At 39.1% G+C, this 21170-nt stretch overlaps 2 protein-coding genes across 2 annotated transcripts; both read left to right on the top strand.

Annotated features, from left to right (window-relative positions):
* The first annotated feature begins 9042 nt into the window (after nt 1-9042).
* On the top strand, nt 9043-12302 carry LOC142982056 (trypsin, alkaline C-like). The gene is made up of 4 exons (XM_076128336.1): nt 9043-9169; nt 9991-10174; nt 10751-11009; nt 11948-12302. The coding sequence occupies exons 1-4, from the start codon at nt 9130-9132 to the stop codon at nt 12251-12253; spliced, it is 789 nt and encodes a 262-aa protein (XP_075984451.1). The 5' UTR covers nt 9043-9129; the 3' UTR covers nt 12254-12302.
* Nucleotides 12303-16007: 3705 nt separating this feature from the next.
* LOC142982094 (trypsin, alkaline C-like) lies at nt 16008-20733 on the top strand. Its single transcript, XM_076128426.1, has 4 exons — nt 16008-16057; nt 16654-16831; nt 17434-17689; nt 20379-20733. The coding sequence occupies exons 1-4, from the start codon at nt 16018-16020 to the stop codon at nt 20697-20699; spliced, it is 795 nt and encodes a 264-aa protein (XP_075984541.1). The 5' UTR covers nt 16008-16017; the 3' UTR covers nt 20700-20733.
* The last annotated feature ends 437 nt before the right edge of the window (nt 20734-21170 follow it).

A 21170-nucleotide genomic window follows, 5' to 3' on the forward strand; every position in this document is an offset into this window, starting at 1 on the left:
GCTAGAGAAGAGTAGATTAGAGTAGCGAGGCGAAAGTAAAGCGATGTTGTGTTTGTAACTACATACTTTATATGGAAACAGCTGCACTGTCTAGTGTTATTGAATAGAGCTAAACTGTGGACACTGTTTATCATCTCCAAGGGTCTCTGTTTCACTACTATTAAAGCTGAGTGGGACAGGCGCAGTACTGACCGCTTTACGTGCTGTTTGAGGTACGGAAATCTGCTCGGACTTAACTCGTGGCAAAAAATCTTTTTGGTAAATGAGTTGCAATCCGCGCCCACTGCGTGGCAGTTGCATTACGACTGCTGTTCCTCAGAGACCTGGATTTCAAACTCAAGATTTCACATATACGCATATACGGACAAAGGTCTGTTTTTGGAATCATAAGGGGTCAGGCCTTGAGTCCACCTCGGTGCAGCAGCTTTTTATCACGGTTTTTTTTTCAAGAAAAGAACAAGAAAAAATACTTCTTAAACATAAATTCGAAAAGTTATTGAAGTGTTGCCTCGTGTTAAATCTCTAGACCACTTGCTTAGACCGCTCAAGTATCACTGTTTTTTTTGTCTTAAAATTATTGTCTCGTAAAAATTAACACATACCAGACTCCTGCCTATCAGCCCTAAGAAACGAATATACCCGCACTAAATTCCTACACAACACCTACATATATTGTTACCTGAGTTATGATCGTGCACCCGTCTCGGCTCGCGCGGCATGTGTTATTGACGGAGCCGGAAATATGACGGCAATTAGTGTCAGTATTTCTGGAAGGTATCTGCTATTTAGTCTACCTGGATAGTATACGTATGAATTGAAATGCCTGTGTTGCAATATGAATTCGGGAATTTTTGTGAAGGTAACTCCCGCACTAATAATTGCATTGTATCACGGGGACAAATTAAATAAGCACTATTAATTAACTTAATGATAATAAATATTTCGATATTGTTCCAAAATAAAGTGGCTTGAGTAGGCACCTGACCGCTGCCTGCGGGTCACAGATGTTCTAAATTCTAAGTTTTGCAAACCTTTATTACCAGCAAACCTTGTATACAAAACTGTTTAATGTTGTTTATTATTTCATCGAGTGATCTATTGCGTTCTTTTTACTTTTAGAAAAACAAACTAAGAAAGATAGAGCATTAATAAGATAAATTAACCGAGAGAAATACATAAATGGTTTGGACGAATCTTCAAAGAACTCTGGTCGAATACTACATTGTAAAATAGATACTAACGACACGAATTAATTGTGTCGTTGCAAACGCAAATTTAAGACTATGGATTCGATTTTCAGCCACAGATAGTATGTGTAGTTGTATTGTTTGACGGCCTCCGTGGCGCAGTGGTTAAGGTGGTCGCCAAGGCACTATCAAGACGTCGGGAGGTCGTGTTTTCGATTCCCACACGGAACAGATATAACTACAACATACTCTATCTAAATGCATCCCCACAAACTTTTGCATTTATAATATTAGTAGGAAGTACTTAATATGACAATGTAATGATCTTGAATGACAAGATATTAATATATAGGCGTGGGTAAAGTAAAGGAAGTTTGTAAGGATCGTTCGATATCGACCGGTCTCTGCCTACCGATGGAAAAAGACGGGATTTTAAATATGTATATATAAGTAAGACATCCAAGATCTATATTTACACAAGCAATTAATAAACTACAACAAATGTATTTGTTGTGATAATAAATCGGTCGGTACATATGCGGTGCGTCTAATAATAAAGCGCGGTGCTCACTGAATCAGTGCGCACAAATAGATGCGCGTACGCATCGGCTCACGGGCCAATTTTAGTGTCCCTAACGCGTAACCGATTGACGATGTTTGTTAGTATGTAATAGAGGAAGATGCATCATGCTGGGAATAGATTTACTTACTTTTTGTATGTACAAAGGTCGATCTAGGACCGAAGTTGTCCAAGCCGCTAGAACGCTTTTTGTGGCTTATACTGACTAGAATATAATTATATTATCATTTATCAGGAATCGAGACTTAAAGTTCTCTTAGAGGTATAAAATCGCTGAGTTCTAATTTACTACTCGCACTAAATTAGTATCACCCATCTGTGAAAAGTCCTAGCCAAAACAACTTATCTGTAGCGCAATTCTGTAAAGTTGGTACTTTCGAGTATCGAGAGTGACATTTAAAATGTACTGTAAAAATAGTTTCTACGACGCTCACTAGAGGCGGTGAACCGATTATCATACAATTTTTTTAGGTACTTAGCCGGTTGTCGGTACTCGATAGTTGTACAGAATTGCGGTACTGAAAATTGAAATTGTAACGCGTCAAACAAAACGACGCGCACACATCACTCCTGCGCCGGCAGACTTAGCGAGCGCGACCCCACCACAGCGTCCCCGCCCGCGCCGTGGCCGCGCGCGCTTATAAAAGTCACCGCAGAGACTGTGAACGCCAGTCGGATCGGCACGCTCCGAGTGAACGCTCTGCATCGACTTAGGTCGGTCTCGCATAACTCGCCGCTTGCTGCATCGTGACTCCGGTCAAGTACTGTAGGTTAGTTGTGTTGGCTTCGTTAGCGGACCGCACACCAAGCTTACTTTACAAGACCAGTAGGGCTAAACTCCGAATATTATTGTTGAACTTTTCTTAGAAGTATATTGTTAGTTTAGTTAGATTGTCCTTTTTTTTTGTTGTTTAAGCCAAATAAATATGTTATTTGCCATTGTGAGTTTGGTCTTAACTCCACACACAAACCCCTCTTACAATTGGCGGCCCAACTTAGGGGCTTATCCCTGTTCTAGTTTAACTTTTTATTTTTATTAGTTTAGTGTTTTTTTTTTCATGTACCCACTATAGTTAGGTTATTAATAGTGTTACTGTGGTAATCTTTAGTGGGGTAATTTAATCGTCTAGTTTTGTATTTTAGTTTGTTTTATTTCATAATTTAATCATTGAGTTTTATAACATTTTACCTAGGCGTAGTCGTAGGAATAAGGTAAATATGTCAAACGTCAGCTTCTCTGATGATCAATTTCGTGATCTACTAAAGGTCTTAGCCACTCGAGATAGTTCTAATGCTTCGCATAGGTCAGGTAGTTTCGCAGCATGTACTGCTCGCTTCGACGGGTCGCGTAATACCGCGGTAGTCGAGGCATTTATATCGACTATTAGCACCTACAAGAAGATAGAAGCTATCGATGATGAAAACGCCATAGAGGGGCTAACATTGTTGCTGACCGGCGATGCATCCACGTGGTGGTTGGGGGTAAAAGAAAACATTGATGGTTGGCAGGAAGCCGTGTCCTTGATAAGAACGACGTTTGCCCCAAAGAGACCTGCGTATTTGGTATATGAGGAGATTGTCAGCAATAAGCAGAAAATACCCACAAGCACCGAATTGTTTGTTGCCAAGAAGCGAGCACTGATGGCTGAGTTGCCCAAACCTGGTATTACACCATCGCAAGGCTTGGATCTCTTATATACTTCCCTGCATATAAAAATAAGAGACCGAATACCAAGGGATTCCGTAAAATCTTTTGATGAGTTCCTCACAAAGGTACGTCAGATTGAAGAGACTGTCGCTGCATCAGGATACTCTGACATGTTACACACCTCTACAGGCAAACGATCACGATGTGCTTTTTGCCGTGCCTTTGGCCACAATGAAGAGGAGTGCCGCAAGAAAAGCAAGACCCAAGCCGCAACTATAGATACAGCGACCCCAGCAAAACCCAGACCGACACTGAGTAGCAAGATTACTTGTTATGGTTGCGGTGAGCCCGGCGTGGTCAGAAGTAAATGCCAAAAATGCAACAAAAATAAAGTTGGCGCGGTGGAAGTTGGATTTTATGCACTCAGTTCAGCCGTAGCGTCTGCATCGCGACTAAGACCAACTGTGAAAGTATCTATTGCTGGTGTCAACGGTCAAGCTCACATTGATTCTGGAGCCAAATTGAGTGTGGCATCGACTTCGCTGCATGAAGTATTGAAGCGCAAAGGGGTTGTCTTTAAAGTTGAAAATGCAACGGTTACCCTTGCAGATGGCTTACGACGAAGACAACCAGTTAGGACGGCTGTGGTACCAGTCACTATGTGTGGTCGGACCATCCCCACAAATTTTATCGTGTTGCCGGAATCCCACGATAACCGTACACTCTTAGGAGTGGATTTTATTCAAGATGCGGGCATTGTTTTGAATCTTCCGCAATTATTGTTCCACTTTTTGGATGAACCAAATAGAAAATATGATCTATACAATGAGGAGGAATGTGATGCATCCATGTCCATGGTGCAAACGGAGCCTGAGAAGACCGAGTCCGTGATTTCTAGGTTAGCCAAAATCACATCATTGGAGCCAATGATCAGCCCGATGCTTATGACTCCGTCGCCACATTCGCCGGTCTTCAACGAGAACGAGATGGTTGACTCGTATGGACCGCCTCCATTAATAGAGTTTGAGACGCCGCCAGCCTCCCCATCGCGAGAAGAACCCAGGTTTACCGGCTACTCTCCGAGATTCGTCGGGTCATTGTTCCGCGATGCGCAATCAGCTGTGAACAGCGCTGAGGTGACCCTCTCACCACACAGCAAGCAATTGTTTGGTGCTTCTGTTGATATTGCCATGGTTGCAGTAGATGCTACGGAAACAACGACTGCTGAGGAAGTTACGCAACTGAATAGCATACTGGAACGTAATGCTGCCGTATTTAGTGGGAATGGAGAACCAGCAAGCTTAGTGGAGCATAACATAGACACAGGAAATCACCAACCAATTGCTGTACCTCCATATCGTATGTCTCCGCAGCGTAAAGAAATTCTACGTAAAGAAGTTAGCCAGATGCTGGAAGAGGGCATTATCACGCCATCGAAATCCCCATGGGCAGCACCTGTTGTAATGGTCCCCAAGAAGAATGGCGATATAAGGGTCTGTATAGACTATCGTCAGTTAAACAACATAACTGTAGCTGACGCTTATCCCTTGCCTAGAATAGACGACTTGCTACATGAGGCAAAACCAACGCCTTACATGTCAACCCTGGACCTCAGAGCAGGATACTGGCAAATCAAAGTACGTGATCAAGATCAAGAAAAGACGGCGTTTGTCACACCGTTTGGTTTATACCAATTTAAACGAATGCCGTTTGGATTGCGTAATGCACCGGCAACGTTCCAGCGTTTTATCGACAGACTAAAGCTGCAACTAGACGGTGTAAAGCTGCTCGCATACTTAGATGATCTCATCCTATTATCTCCAACATTTGAGCGACACCTCCACGACCTGGATAAGGTTTTACAACTTCTTCAGAAGAACAATGTTGTCGTTAATAAGCAAAAGTGTCGGTTTTGCGAGGAGCAACTTTCCTATCTGGGACACATTATTACAAAAACAGGTTTGCGTACAGATCATGCAAAGATATCAGCTATACTTGATATACCAGCGCCGCAGAATGTTAAACAGGTACAATCATTTCTTCAGACTTGTTCCTGGTACCGTCGGTTTGTACCAAACTTCGCAAAAATTACAGAACCACTGACCCGCTTAACGAAAAAGAACGCACCGTGGGAGTGGGGACCTTATGAAGAAGATGCATTTAATGAACTGAAACGTCGCCTAACCAGTGCACCAGTCCTACGTCAAGCAGATATGAGTAGACCATATATCATTAAAACGGACGCCAGCGATTATGCCATAGGCGCTGTTTTGGTGCAGGGGGAGGGCACAGACGAGCATCCCGTGGAATATGCCAGTCGTTTACTGACTAAAGCAGAGAGAAACTATTCCACTACAGAGCGAGAGGCTTTAGCAGTCATATGGGCTGTATCGAAGTTTAGAGGTTACATCGAAGGATCTTCTGTAGTAATAGCCACCGACCATCAAGCACTGAAATGGTTAATGTCTATCAAAACTCCTACGGGTCGACTTGCCAGATGGGCGTTGCAACTCCAACCATACAATATATCTGTTGAATACATTCCAGGCAAAACAAATGTAATTGCTGATGCCCTGTCAAGACCTCCGTGTACTGAAATCCACGAGAATCATGGCATATGCGTTGTATCCGTAGATATGCCTCGACGTTCCGCAGCTGAAATACGACAAGAACAGTTAAAAGACATCCATTTGAAGACAATCATTGACGCACTGGAAAAACCAGTCCGAGATGAAGATGCTGTGTATTGGTCAAATAAAGGTTACATTGTGAACAGTGGAATGCTCCATCGCTATATAGAAGACAGTAACAATGATAGCGCTCAGTTGGTCATACCTCAGCATGAAACCATTAACATACTTACACGGTATCATGATGATCCAACTGCTGGTCATTATGGGGCTGACAAAACCTTCCGTAGGATAGCCAGTAGATATTACTGGAAAGGAATGCGGAAAGAAATCGAAAACCACGTCAAGGATTGCATCAAATGCCAACGCTATAAACCTAGTAACTTGAAGCCAGCGGGATTATTACAGACGACGGCAACGAATCAAAGATTTGAAACATTAGCATTCGACTTATTTGGACCTCTTCCCACAACACCAGATAACAAGACCTGGATCTTTATTGTGGAAGATGTTGCTTCACGATGGGTTGAATTATTTGCTTTAGAACAAGCTACAGCCGAAGCTTGTGCAACTGTTCTACTGAATGAAGTTTTTTTGCGGTACGGCGTCCCACGAAGATTATTAAGTGACAACGGAACCCAATTTGTTAGCTCGGTAATGCAGAAACTTTCTTACTGTCTGGACATTCAACATGCCTTTACGCCGGTTTATCATCCTGAAGCAAACCCAGTTGAAAGAAGAAATCGAGACCTGAAAACACAACTCGCTATTTTTGTGGAAGGTGATCATCGCTCCTGGGCCGAGAGACTTCCAAGCATTAGATATGCCATGAACACATCAAACTGTCTAAGCACTGGATACTCCCCAGCATATCTTACCTTTGGCAGAGAATTGAGAACATACGATGACGTAAAACATGACCTTCGTCAGATCGTCTTATCGGAAAATTTTATACCCGAAATAACCCCTAAACTTATTCTATTAGCAGACACTATGAAGAGAGCCAGAGAAGTGCAAGAGTATAAAGAAGAAACAAGAAAGAAGACGACAGATAAACACCGACGTCCTGCTCCTGCCTACCAACCGGGTGATTTCGTCATGGTCGCAGCCAATGTCCTGAGCAACGCAGCTCGCTATCATACGGCGAAGCTGGCACCACGTCGCGACGGGCCTTACACCATCCTGCGACGACACGGGCCGTGCTCTTACGAAGTGGCCCATCCGTCAGAGCCTAAAAGCTGTTTGGGTATTTATCACTCCTCCGCGCTGAGCCCATATCAAGGCTCAGCTCAAACTTTACCTAATCCTGAACGACCCTTGCGCAGACGCGGCAGACCAAGAAAGCAACAGGCGGTTCCCGAGTCAGCAACTGGTCTCCTCGCCGGGACGTCTTCGGGACCAGAGGGGGAGAATGTAACGCGTCAAACAAAACGACGCGCACACATCACTCCTGCGCCGGCAGACTTAGCGAGCGCGACCCCACCACAGCGTCCCCGCCCGCGCCGTGGCCGCGCGCGCTTATAAAAGTCACCGCAGAGACTGTGAACGCCAGTCGGATCGGCACGCTCCGAGTGAACGCTCTGCATCGACTTAGGTCGGTCTCGCATAACTCGCCGCTTGCTGCATCGTGACTCCGGTCAAGTACTGTAGGTTAGTTGTGTTGGCTTCGTTAGCGGACCGCACACCAAGCTTACTTTACAAGACCAGTAGGGCTAAACTCCGAATATTATTGTTGAACTTTTCTTAGAAGTATATTGTTAGTTTAGTTAGATTGTCCTTTTTTTTTGTTGTTTAAGCCAAATAAATATGTTATTTGCCATTGTGAGTTTGGTCTTAACTCCACACACAAACCCCTCTTACAAAATCATTTTTCAGCTTTATTTTTACGAATCAATTTATTAAACAATGATCTATACTAATATTATAAAACTGAAGAGTTTGTTTGTTTGTTTGTTTGTTTGAACGCGCTAATCTCAGGAACTACTGGTCTGATTTGAAAAATTCTTTCAGTATTAGATAGCCCAATTATCGAGGAAGGTTATAGGCTATATATATATCATCACGCTACGACCAATAGGAGCAGAGTACCAGTAGAAAATATTACAAAAACGGGCAAAATCTTGATTCTCTCTTATGTGACGCAAGCGAAATTGCGCGGGTCAGCTAGTTTGACATAAAAAACCGGGTGTTATTCTAATTACATAAAGCTACATACTTATGACAAGTCCCTTCTGATCCTAGATTAAGATAAGGTAAAGATATCATCAATTCTATTATTATTAATGAATTGATTGTTACATGTACAGTTATCAGTGTCGGTCACTTTGATAATAAAGATAGTCATTATTTTTATACTACTGAACAGATAATTTAATGTAATTCAGTAGTTTTACGGACCTATTCTTAAAAATACTTGGAACTTTAACAAGTTACTGCATTGTCTTACCTTTCAGATCTGCTTAGTAATCATTCCAATATCGTTCTCAAAGATAAAATATTTAATTTAAAGAAATATACCAAAACAAAAACCTATATAACTCACTGCAGTTTATAAAATAAATTAATAAATATCATTGGACGACTCACACACGTCACGGTCATCTGATTCTAAGCTAAGAAGAGCCTACTATGGTAAACATATAACTGATAAACATACTTATATACTTCTAAATACAGACTTATAAAGATAAATTTACAACCAGGCTCAGAACAAATACTCGTCCTCATCACAAAAATATTCTCGACGTCTGTGGCTCTGAATCTTATGGAATTGTGGAAAATTTTCAGTTTCAATATTGTTAAAATATGTTTTATTAATTAATTAATTGTAAATATTCTTGTGTAAATAGTAAAGCCAAACCTTAGAACCACCTTTAAAACCTATTTTAGTCTAGTCATTCCAGACGTTTCAGTAACGGAAAAGCTATAATCCGTTAATCAAGTAGGTGGCAGATAAGAAGGCATGTCATAAAACGAATTATCATTGATTTGCAACCATTGTACCGAGGGAATAATCTTTACAATGTGATTAGTGTTAGTATAAAACTAATTCTGGGCTTTAGATGCATTCAGTTCAGCAGAAACATGGCGCGTTACGCTCTTCTCGCACTCGTTGTGTTGGCAGGTACTTAAAATTTATTTTTTTAATAGATATCTATACTAATACTAGCTGACCCGGCAAACGTTGTTTTGCCATAAAAATTTAAAAAAAAGTATTACTTAATCGCATGAAAAATAGATGTTCGTCGATTCTCAGTCTTACTCAATATGCTCACAAAATTTCATGAGAATCGGTCAAGCCGTTTCGGAGGAGTACGGTAACGAAAACTGTGACGCGAGAATTTTATATATTAGATTATTAATTTGTAGAGTTTGTTTGATTGGTTGAACACGCTAATCTCAGGAACTACTGGTGCGAATCGAAAAATTATTTTACTGATAGATAGCCTATTTATTGAGGAAGGCTATATTACATCACGACCAAGTGAAGCAGAGTACCAGTAACAAATGTTACAAAAACGGGAAAATGAGGACCCATTCTCTCGGAAGATAGTGGGTTCGTTTCCCACACGAAACTAATATTTGTGTCATCCATCGGGACTGGGTGTTCTTTTGTTCTGCTGCTCATCATAGGATAAGTATCCTTTTGCTAAGTCGGCTCCACTTATGCCCGGTTTCTGAGGAACATTTAGCGGTAGTGGTAGTTTATCAATTCAAACTGTCATTTTTATATGAGTTTAAACGCTATTGAATAAATAAACTACTACTAAATGTACCTCAGAAACCGGGGGTTAGTTTTTCAATCAGAAGTTGACTCAGAACAAGAAAAGATGTAGATGACCTCACTTGACTACCTTCCTTTAACGACCTTCTCCAAGAGCCAGACCCAGCAGTACAATTCCTTTTACTATTACTTTACAATAATTTATAATCTTATGTTTCCAGGTTCAGTCTGCTCAGCTCCTCAGGAGCGTATCGTGGGAGGCTCCCCCACCACGATCGACAAGTACCCCTCCGTCGTCCAGGTGGACTTCTGGAACATATTCATCAACAACTGGGTTCAGTCTTGCGCTGCCAGCATCCTCACCAGGACTTATGTGCTTTCCGCTGCTCATTGTTTTGAGGGATGGTGAGTAAGAAGAACATCATATTATTATGTATAAACTATTGATATCCGTACCTCGACTACCGACAACCGGCTAGCTATCGAAATTTTGACATTTAGAATGTACTGCCAAAATATTTCCTTCGACGCCCGTCAGAGGCGCTGATCAGATTTTCATACAAAATTTCTCGATGACAGTTCGGTTGCCGGTAGTCGATAGTAGTAGAGAATCGAGCTACCGATTTTCTTGCCAATAATTTCATATTATAGAGATTTAGGATTAATAATTACGAAAGTATTGTGTATTGTTTTCTATGATATTTGATAACTTGTTTAGGTTCTTTTTCGATTTATTGAGAATTATTATAGTTGTTGTAAAAGTAGCATCAAATTAATATGTTACTGAACCACTTATGAGTTTGGTGCAAGCTTTACTAAGCGTTGTAACATTATGAAGTCTTTTCACATGTTGTTGTTTGTTGTTTTGAACATTTTTTCTTTACTCATGGTTAAGAAATTATTGTCATAGCAGGAAAGCTTACACTTAAAAAAGATATTATATTTTCCATGAACTAAACCATTTCTATCACAATATTCTAGGCTCTACGACCCCAGCTGGCGTCGGATCCGCGCCGGAGCCACCTTCCGCCACACTGGTGGAGTCCTCGCTTACGTACAGAGGGCGTACAACCACCCCTCATACGGTGTCGCCGCCCCCTTAGACGGAGACATCACCGTGGTCAGGCTCAGGGACACCCTGGTCTATACTCCTGTAATCCAGCAAGCTTCGATCATTGGACAGAATTACGTCATCCCTGATAATCTTCCCGTTGTGCATGCTGGTTGGGGTGCAATTTCGGTACGTTAAACTATATTAAACTCTCACGACCTGTAGCTCGATTCTCCATTACTATCGACTACCGACAACCGACCTGTCATCGAGAAATTTTGTATGAAAATCTGATCAGCACCTCTCACGGGCGTCGTAGGAAATATTTTGGCAGTACATTCTAAATGTCAAAATTTCGATAGCTAGCCGGTTGTCGGTAGTCGATAGAGGTAGAGAATCGAGGTACTGTACCACGATTCTCTTCAGTTAGTCATTTCGAGTATCGAAAGTTTGACTTTTAAAATGTACTGCAAAAATAGTGTCTACGACGCTCACTAGAGGCCGTAAAACCGATTGTCATATAACATTTTTTGATAGCTAGCCGGTGGTAGTCGATAGTGGTAGAGAATCGCGGGTATGTACACATAATATAATAATGCCATCGTTTCGATCGAATCGCATCAACCCAAGTCACGGGCTGACTGCGTGCACGGGTTGATGCAATTCGATCAAAACGTCGGGTAAACCAATATGGTATCCTAACCTTTCATTTTATACCGTTACATTATAATATTAGGTCTACAAGGTAGTAGGTATTACAAGTTCATACATACTACATATAATGCGAAAAGACTTTTTCCCCGACCTAATATTTTGTTAAACTATGTTTTATTAAGGGATAATTTATACACCACTAAAATAAATAGGTCATTCAGCCCTTTTCAGTATTTTTGTCGTCATTTTGTATTTTTGTGCAGTTCAGTTTAACCAAACGTTTACAAACATCCAAACACATAATATGATAAAAGTCGAAAGCACAGTTGTAATTTTGTTTGTAATGTCCATTTTTTCATATCCTATACATTCTATTACCGTATCTAATTTTTTTAGTGCAATAGCAGAGACATTTTAAGAATCAACTTCAAAATGAACCCAGTATACTAATGTGCCTTATTTCTTCTCATCAGCAAGGAGGCCCAGCTTCCAATGAACTCTTGGACGTCACCATCTTCAAGATTAACAGGGAGCTTTGTGCCGCCCGTTACCTCACCCTCCCGACCCCTGGCTTCGTCACCGAGAACATGATCTGCGCTGGTCTTCTCGACATTGGAGGTGCTGATGCCTGCCAAGGAGACTCCGGAGGTCCTCTCTACTTTGACAACGTCCTCATCGGTGTGGTGTCTTGGGGCCATGGCTGTGCTAACGCCACCTTCCCAGGAGTCAGCACTGCTGTCAGGTCTTACACCGACTGGATCATTGGCGTCGCCGTTTAAGTTAAAGATTTAATTTATTGAGATTTTGTTAATAAAAGCGTTAAGGATATTTTTGCGTTGTTTTTGCTTAATACACAAGCTTGTTAACCCTTTTTAAATCATTATCGTGGGAGATAATGACTTACATTTTAAAACTAAGAGCAAAATTACACCAGTGTTGCCAGCCTAAAACGTCCATAATTGACATTTAGACTATATTATTGATCGTTGGCAGCGTCTCGCATGATACATTTTTGTATCAACCAAATTGTAAAACTTTTGGCGATTGAAAAGAGTGGCCGTAAGTTTCTTGCTAGCTCTTCTCATAAGGCTCTATACCCTTTCCGAGCCAGTGGTAGATTCAGTAATTGTAACGACTATCATAAGTGTAAATATTTGACCTAAATGAATAAATGATTTATCAGAAACGATCTCTGGAACATCTTTAATTGTTGAAGCTTCAAAATCAGTTTTTTTTTTTATAAGCTCTTTATATGTTCCAATGCTGGACTGGCCTCCCCTCTTTCCTTCCAAACCTGTCTGTCCTGTGCCATACTCCACCACGATGGACCCGCAAATGCCGTTATATCATCATACCACATAACAACGACGTAACTTTAGCAAATTAGCAAAATGCTAAAATTACGTCTATTTAAATGAACAATGATTCAATTAAATAAAGCGAGATCTTTTGTTTTACATTTATTCATACTAGTGGTCGCCCAGTAGTCGAAATTCGACTATAATTAATGTAAGTAATTTAATATCGAAATTTATGGCATTCAGTAAGACCTCAGTAAACGTATACGACGGTAGCTCGATTCTCTACTAATATCGACTACCGACAACCGACCTGTCATCGAGAAATTTTGTATGAAAATCTGATCAGCGCCTCTGACGGGTGTCGTAGGAAAAATTTCGATAGCTAGCCGGTTGTTGGTAATCGATAGTGGTAGAGAATCAAGGTACGGTATGTAGCGGCTCGCTACATACAGCGACATCTACTGGGACCAGCGCGCAACCAACCACCACGCGCAGTGTGACTGACGGCACAAGTCCTAGATCGCGCTATCGAAGTTTGCACTGCAACTGACTATATATACAAGTTCCCGACTACAACAGTCGGGCAGCCTAGGCCCATCAGGCATGATCACCTCGCCTGGTCGGAGGATCCTCCCTTTGTGTTGGAGGAACACGATCACCTCGTTCCTCCACAGGTACTCTATGTCTATGTCAGTGCTCTATGTTGTATGGACAAATGTCAAATGCGTGGTAGTGTAGTACTTTATTATTATTAAAAATCGCTGATGATCTGCCTAACACAGCGTTACGTTTTTGCTTCACGTATTAATGTGTAGATACGTGAATAACATAGTTATTTTTCTAGGTGATTTGTGAAAGATGACGCAAAAGTAGCAAAGTAATGTTATTTCAAAACAAATTAAAAAGTACAAAGTACAAAATACCAGTTATATTTAGTTTCGAGTTAGGTTGTTGACATCAATTAGTAATTTTCTACTGATGAGAGATAATAAAATTAAAGTATTATCTTTCATAAGATAAAAGGTATTAATTATTAAGTTGGGAAATCCACAAAATCCAAGCTAATGATTAATTAACATATTGACACCTTTGAATGAACGTACGGAATGAGTAATCAGAAACGACAATGATAAAGCGCCTGATAATAATCATTTGTCATGCAAAGATGCGTAGTAGTTGCGAAAAATAACAAATATATTGATGTTATAGGTTTATAATGATACAAGGAATATTAGAGTTACTGAATCTACGATAGCTAGAAACATGTATTGGTCCTTTTTTATTTAAGTGTTTCGTAGCTATACGGTAAATAGGGGTAATAGTACCCTTTAACTAAGACTTCGCTTTCTGTCTGTTTGTCACCAGGTTATATCAGGTCTCATGAATCGTTGATAGTTAGACAGTTGATTTTTTACAGATGTTGTATTGCTGTTGCCGCTATAACAACAAATACTAAAAAAATATATACAATAAGAAAAGTTTTTTTTTATAAATTATGGTACTCTACCTGTCTCTGCGTCCAACTCACAATTTGGTATTTTTAACAAACAGTTTCAGATAGAAGAATATTGCCATATCGTGTTAAATTTATATTCTATAACCCAAGTTCACATTAGTAACTCCAGACTTGAAGTCTTGAAAAGCGTAAAATAGAAGCTGGGGTTTGAGACCGTTGATCACAGTACATTAAAATAAATATAAAGATTTGATATGTACCTGATTTTGATTTGAATTATTTCTTATTGTGTCCAATTGAACCAGCGGTTAAACCTTTGGCAACTTTTTGAGATCCTTTTTTTTCTTTCTAGCTCCTGACATGACTCAATTAGCTAGTTGCGCACATCCGTCGGTAAATAATTTGTGTGTAAACAACCCTCGGCATGGTCGAACCATGAGAAGTGACCGCATAATGGTATTTGAACTAACCGTGTGGCTTTGGAGGGTACGTAAAAAGTTTGTTGTCAATTAGATAACAGTCAATAAGTCATGTCAAAGGCCTTTCGGTCGACTTAAATGAATTTGACACTAAGTTGGCCACTAACCATATGATGAAAACAATATATTATTATAATAAACTGATTCTCTCTTTTAAAAAACAATTATCTTTTTCGAAGACGTCAGCGGAAATCGCAATAACTAAATGCTTGTCTAATTTATCTCAGATTAAATATCAATTCTGGTTATGTCTTAGTAAAACACGTGCTCCAACAACGATATAAATCATAACAATAGGTATTGTCGTATTTTATATTAAGATATAAGATTGTAGTATTAAAAAGATGATACTGTTAATGGTTTATTGTTAGAGCTATGAAATGAGCGATGTTTTGTATAATTAACGTATGTGTTTTCAAAATACTAAGATGTACAACGGGTCTTATTCTTCTCAAAGTGTATATTTTAAAGGTTTTTTCTGCCCGATGTTTTAACCAAATTATTAGGTTAGGGAAAAAAAGTATTTTCGCATTATAAATAAAATCTCTTTGGCTTCAAGAATCACAAATGAGTAAACGGTTCATTAGGTTTCTTTCAGTGTGCTCGTGAGGTACCCAAATATCGAGCTTTTTTGTGTAGAGAAATAATTTTATTACAAGTTCATACATACTATAATGTGAAAATACTTTTTCCCCGACCTGATATATCAATCATAGTCAGATCGCTAAAATATCGGACACTTTGGGCAGTGGGTATTGTGCACCTTTAAAATATTCACCGCGCATAAGACCCGTTATGCATCTTAGTATTATGTGTACAAACCGCGATAGTGTAGAAACGTATGTAGTCACAAGACGATTTTTCAGGGACGCGAGGTAAAATAGGTACCTAACTGTTACACATAAATTGGGATATGTCACAAGCAATTAAATATCAACTTAAGCACCTGAAAACAAAAACAAAGCAGATTTATTTTGTTTGTGTAATATTTTTTCTGCGTAAAGCAAGTTAGAAGTTTCAAACAAAATTACATCCAAAAAACAATTTTATTCAATTACAGCAAATTGGTGAATCAAGAACATTTTACAAGCTGGCTGATAGTAAAACCCAACCCGAAATTATTTCTTAAAGCATATCTATTCGCGACTTTACATTATCTTCAGTAAAACACCTAGATGTTAAACCCCTTTAAAAATCGCTAACTTAATGGCTCGCACGATAATATCTGCAATGATAATTCTCTAAGGGATTTATTTCACAATATATAAAGAAGCAAGAGAATTAATTAGCACAGTATCAACAGAATCATGGCAGCAATTTTTATTCTAGCCCTCGCGCTTTTTGCAGGTATTTAAAATTTTCTTTTTTTTCAACACAGTTTTTCCCGCGGCTGTGTCCACGTAAAAAATGAGTTGGTGTAAAAGCATCTTCTGAACGAATTGTCAAATTTTCAACGTGGGAAACATACATTATTGCGTAGTTTATTCAATACTTTTCGAGTGAAATATTGACAAACATCCAAACAAACTTTTGTACTTATAATAATGGTTGGATTCTTTCACGCGTGTCTTGTATTTATTTAGACCTCTTTAGCAATACTGTAACTTTTCAATATCAACTGCTAAGCACAGCTACAACCGTTGTAATCAACGAAATTTTTAGATTTTTTTCATATGAACCCGAACTGTCTCATAGCTGGGCAAAGGACAGATTGTATTAAAAAATACCCTGCTTTGTTCTATACTTTTTTTCATTAAGAATTCATCAAATTGTTCTTAAAACCCTATACCCAAACACTTGAGGTCTCATAACTTTTAAACTCTCGCGTTGCATGTTTTATGTATAATAGAATACGGGAATTAACGCGAACACGCATTTGACCTTAAAATGCCTAACTTAAGGTCTACCTCCAAGGGCCTATATCAATACCTTATATTTTCCAGGGTCCGCTGAAGCGGTGTTCCGCATTGTAGGAGGTCAGCCCACCGTGATCGACAGATACCCATCTATAGTCCAGCTGGACTCCCAGAACCCAATGAGTGGTGTATGGTCCCAGTCGTGTGCTGCCAACATCTTGAACGTAAGATACGTCCTCACTGCTGCCCACTGCGTTGATGGACCGTGAGTATATCTAATATTTTTTTAACCCATTTAAGTCCTACTACTGGTTAAGGGTCTCCTCCCATAGTGAGTGGGGCAGGCAACTCACCAATGACTATTCGAAGTTATGTGTGTATTAGAGATAATTATCTCTTGTTCTAATAGTGAACGGAAATCATGATGTAACTTTGCATGCCTGAGAGTTCTTAATAACTGTTCTTGAAGGTATGCAATGTCCCCAACCCGCAATTGGCCAACGTGGTGGAATTAAGACCTAACCGGGAGGCTCATTTCGGAAGGAGACAGTAACCAGCAGTGGGACAATAACGAGTTAAATAGAATAATGTGCTCCTGGCCGATATTTGCCAGCCAATTGTGCAGGGCTTTGTTTATAGTGTCTGAGTGTGTGCACAATACACAGATACACTGTCTAGTCTCTTATTCTCATAGCCTGTTGGCGGCGTAATGCCGATCCATTGGACGCAGTACCATAGAAATTAATACTAAGCAAAGAATCATAACGATTTTGTAACAGTGAACAAGCAGCTTAAAAGTCGCAAAATTAAAGAATTACACCAGAAGCAATAAAGATATATCTATACCTCAAAATGATTTGATTTCAGTCTCTACACGCCCGCTCGCCGTCGTATCCGCGTCGGTTCAACATTCCGCAACCGCGGCGGTCGCCTGATCAACATACAGAGAGCGATCAACCACCCAACATGGCGTTCTCTGGGTTACGATGGTGATATAAGCGTGGTTAGTCTGCGGCAGGACATTGCCTATTCGAATTTCGCTCGCCCTGGAGTTATTATCAACCAGGGTGCTACACTGAGGGATGGTTTGCCTGTTGTACACGCCGGTTGGGGAGCAATTTTCGTAAGTATTTCTAGCTTATAGATATTTTATATTTACGTTTAAAACAAATAGATCGACTTGGTCATCGCATGAAAACACAAATTCGCCATAAAAATATCAGGAGCATAAACTTCTTTAAGATATATTATATACAGGGTGTGGCGTAAATAATGGATAATCCTTTACCAGCGGATGGGTGACTTCCCGACTGATCTAAAAATCAAAATTTACCTCTGGCACAAGTATCATAGTTTTTGAGATTTTGGCCATTTTGTGTGTTTTTTAAGAAAGCGATTTACTCTCTTAGTTTTTGATGCTGTGATCACAAATTAAGGCTTTTTTTTAATCCGTTTTTTGCAAATAAATCCTGAATAGATGTGCTATTGAATCTACAATCTTGTTTTGTTATTACTACTTGTTTTTTACTTAAATTATGCATTCAAAGTTAAATTTTATAATCTTTCACAACTTTCGTGCAACTTTGAGCACTTGTGGTGAAAAAAAAATGTGTGGTGGCTTTACTGCCCACGCCATAAATAATTTCTAAATTTTATTAGAATTCTAAATTGGTATAACATGCAGCATTAATACTGATTATTGTCAAAATATTACAAAGAACTTAAATTATTAACACTTTTGCCGGTCGACTAATTTTATTTTTGCACGCGTTTAAGCTAAGTTTGCTTTCAAATATTCATGTCTATAGGGTTATTACACTATTAAAGATTATTTAGATGATAAAAAAGCTTGGAACTGTGCTGCTTCTACCAAGTCTATTTCAAAATAATGTATTACAAGTTGATGAAAAATGATTTATTTGTCAACAGATTAGTTTTCTTTAGATTTCTAATAATTATCTTTATTATTTGAATAATATTTATGTTTTGTATTTCTTTTTTTTTCTTTCTTTTCAACACTGCACCCAAGTGCTCAAAGTTGCACAAAAGTGTTGAAAAATTATAAAATTTAACTTTGAATGCATAGTTTAAATAAAAGACAAGTAGTAATAACAAAACAAGATATTAGGTTCAATAGCACATCAATTCAGGATTTATTTGCAAAAAATTTTGGCCATTATGTGTGTTTAAGAAAGCGATTGACGCTCGTACTTTTTCATGCTGCGATCACAAATTAAGGCTTTTTTTAAATCCGTTTTTTGCAATTAAATCCTGAATAGATGTGCTATTGAATCTACAATCTTGTTTTGTTATTACTACTTGTTTTTTATTTAAATTATGCATTCAAAGTTAAATTTTTCATCAACTTGTAATACATTATTTTGAAATAGACTTGGTAGAAGCAGCACAGTTCCAAGCTTTTTTATTATCTAAATAATCTTTAATAGTGTAATAACCCTATAGACATGAATATTTGAAAGCAAACTTAGCTTAAACGCGTGCAAAAATAAAATTAGTCGACCGGCAAAAGTGTTAATAATTTAAGTTCTTTGTAATATTTTGACAATAATCAGTATTAATGCTGCATGTTATACCAATTTAGAATTCTAATAAAATTTAGAAATTATTTATGGCGTGGGCAGTAAAGCCACCACACATTTTTTTTTCACCACAAGTGCTCAAAGTTGCACGAAAGTTGTGAAAGATTATAAAATTTAACTTTGAATGCATAATTTAAATAAAAAACAAGTAGTAATAACAAAACAAGATTGTAGATTCAATAGCACATCTATTCAGGATTTATTTGCAAAAAACGTATTAAAAAAAAGCCTTAATTTGTGATCACAGCATCAAAAACTAAGAGAGTAAATCGCTTTCTTAAAAAACACACAAAATGGCCAAAATCTCAAAAACTATGATACTTGTGCCAGAGGTAAATTTTGATTTTTAGATCAGTCGGGACCTGCTTTTACCCATCCGCTGGTAAAGGATTATCCATTATTTACGCCACACCCTGTATATATCAGCTTAGCCTTTCTTCCAAGCTATGTTGGAGTCGGCTTCCAATCTCACCAGATGCAGCTGAATATCAGTGTTTTACATGGAGCGACTGCCTATCTGACCTCCGCAACCCAGTTACCTGGGATAACACGATACCATTCGATAATACTGGTTGTCAGACTTTCAAGCTTCTGACTACTGTTAACGACTGTCAAAGATCTTCGAAAATGATAGCCGTGACCCTATAATTTAACGTGCCTTCCGAAACACGGAGGAACTCGATATGTATAAGATGGTCACCCATCCACAAATCAACCCCGGCAAGCATGGCTTAACCTCAGAGATCGATCCGCGCGGCTGTTGTTAACTAAGCCACGAGCTCCATGGCCATGGCCAATAGATCGACCTGGCCATGCGATGGCCAGGTCCATCTATTTGTTTTAAACGTAAATATTTTTAATATTGGCATGATAATAACTTATGTAATTACTTAAGACATAAGGTCCTTTAAGTAGAAACTAAATAGAATACTCGACTTGATATTACATAGATCTCACAACTTTTTACGTCAGAGAGACTGAGCTGCGAGACTTGCGGTTTTTTACAGGAATGTTTTTGATGGCATAGTAGTTGGTTTGTATATATATGTATATTTAAAAAATATATTGAATTAGTTCTCATTACTAAGTCTTGCTAAAATCTTAGCATGAGATTTCGTAGTGCTAGTATATTTTTAAACTTTATTCGTATTTAAATTCCAATATTTGTTTCAATCGCAATTGTTCTTACCAAACACAATCTTCTCTTAACAGCAAAATGGGCCAGGATCAGCTGAGCTTCGTGACGTCACCATCTACACAGTCAACACTGCCCTCTGCAGGCAACGTTACGCAAGCTTACCCATCCCTGGCATTGTCACCGACAACATGATCTGCGCTGGTCTTCTTGACGTTGGTGGTGCTGATGCCTGCCAAGGAGACTCCGGCGGTCCATTGTACTGGAGAGACCAGAGCCTTGGTGACGTCATCGTTGGCGTCGTGTCCTGGGGTGAAGGCTGTGCCAATGCCACCTACCCAGGAATCAGTACCGCTGTCTCTTCTTATACTAACTGGATCGTTCAAACTGCTGTTTAATCTCAATTTGGTGTAATAAATTATTTATAAGTTATTTTGGTTTGATTTTTTTTTCTGACCGGAGTAAACGAGTTGTATGTTAAAATAACAAGTAACATTTAAGACTATTTATTGTAGTTGTAATGTCAAATTAACGTTTTCAGTTGTCTGGCCACTGTAGTATAAGCTCTGCTTAGTTTGGAATTAGATGACCCTGTCTGAGATGTCTAATTATATTTATTATTACTAAAAGTCTTGCACCGAAAGCCAGTTTCAATGAAATTGGCCATTGTCGAATATAGGTAAGAAGGACACTATCATTACTATTATAATGACTGCCTCTGTGGCGCAGTCGGTCGTGTATGCGACTGGCGTGTGGAACTTTCGAGTTCGAATCCTGGGTCGGGACGAAAAATTTTTCCTAAGATTTTCTGATAAGAATTTTTAAGAAATTGCCTGGAGTTAGGAAGTTGAAGTCTTTTGTCCGTGCCT

This window comes from Anticarsia gemmatalis, chromosome 21 (assembly GCF_050436995.1).
Source record: "Anticarsia gemmatalis isolate Benzon Research Colony breed Stoneville strain chromosome 21, ilAntGemm2 primary, whole genome shotgun sequence".
Taxonomy (NCBI): Eukaryota; Metazoa; Arthropoda; class Insecta; order Lepidoptera; family Erebidae; genus Anticarsia; species Anticarsia gemmatalis.

Excerpts from the sequence above, each read along its gene's own strand:
- LOC142982056 (XM_076128336.1), top strand. The coding sequence starts at position 9,130 with ATGGCGCGTTACGCTCTTCTCGCACTCGTTGTGTTGGCAG. Across the intron at positions 10,175-10,750 it reads GCTCATTGTTTTGAGGGATG|GCTCTACGACCCCAGCTGGC; the intron begins GTGAGTAAGAAG and ends ACAATATTCTAG. Across the intron at positions 11,010-11,947 it reads CTGGTTGGGGTGCAATTTCG|CAAGGAGGCCCAGCTTCCAA; the intron begins GTACGTTAAACT and ends TCTTCTCATCAG.
- LOC142982094 (XM_076128426.1), top strand. The coding sequence starts at position 16,018 with ATGGCAGCAATTTTTATTCTAGCCCTCGCGCTTTTTGCAG. Across the intron at positions 16,058-16,653 it reads AGCCCTCGCGCTTTTTGCAG|GGTCCGCTGAAGCGGTGTTC; the intron begins GTATTTAAAATT and ends TATATTTTCCAG. Across the intron at positions 16,832-17,433 it reads GCCCACTGCGTTGATGGACC|TCTCTACACGCCCGCTCGCC; the intron begins GTGAGTATATCT and ends ATTTGATTTCAG.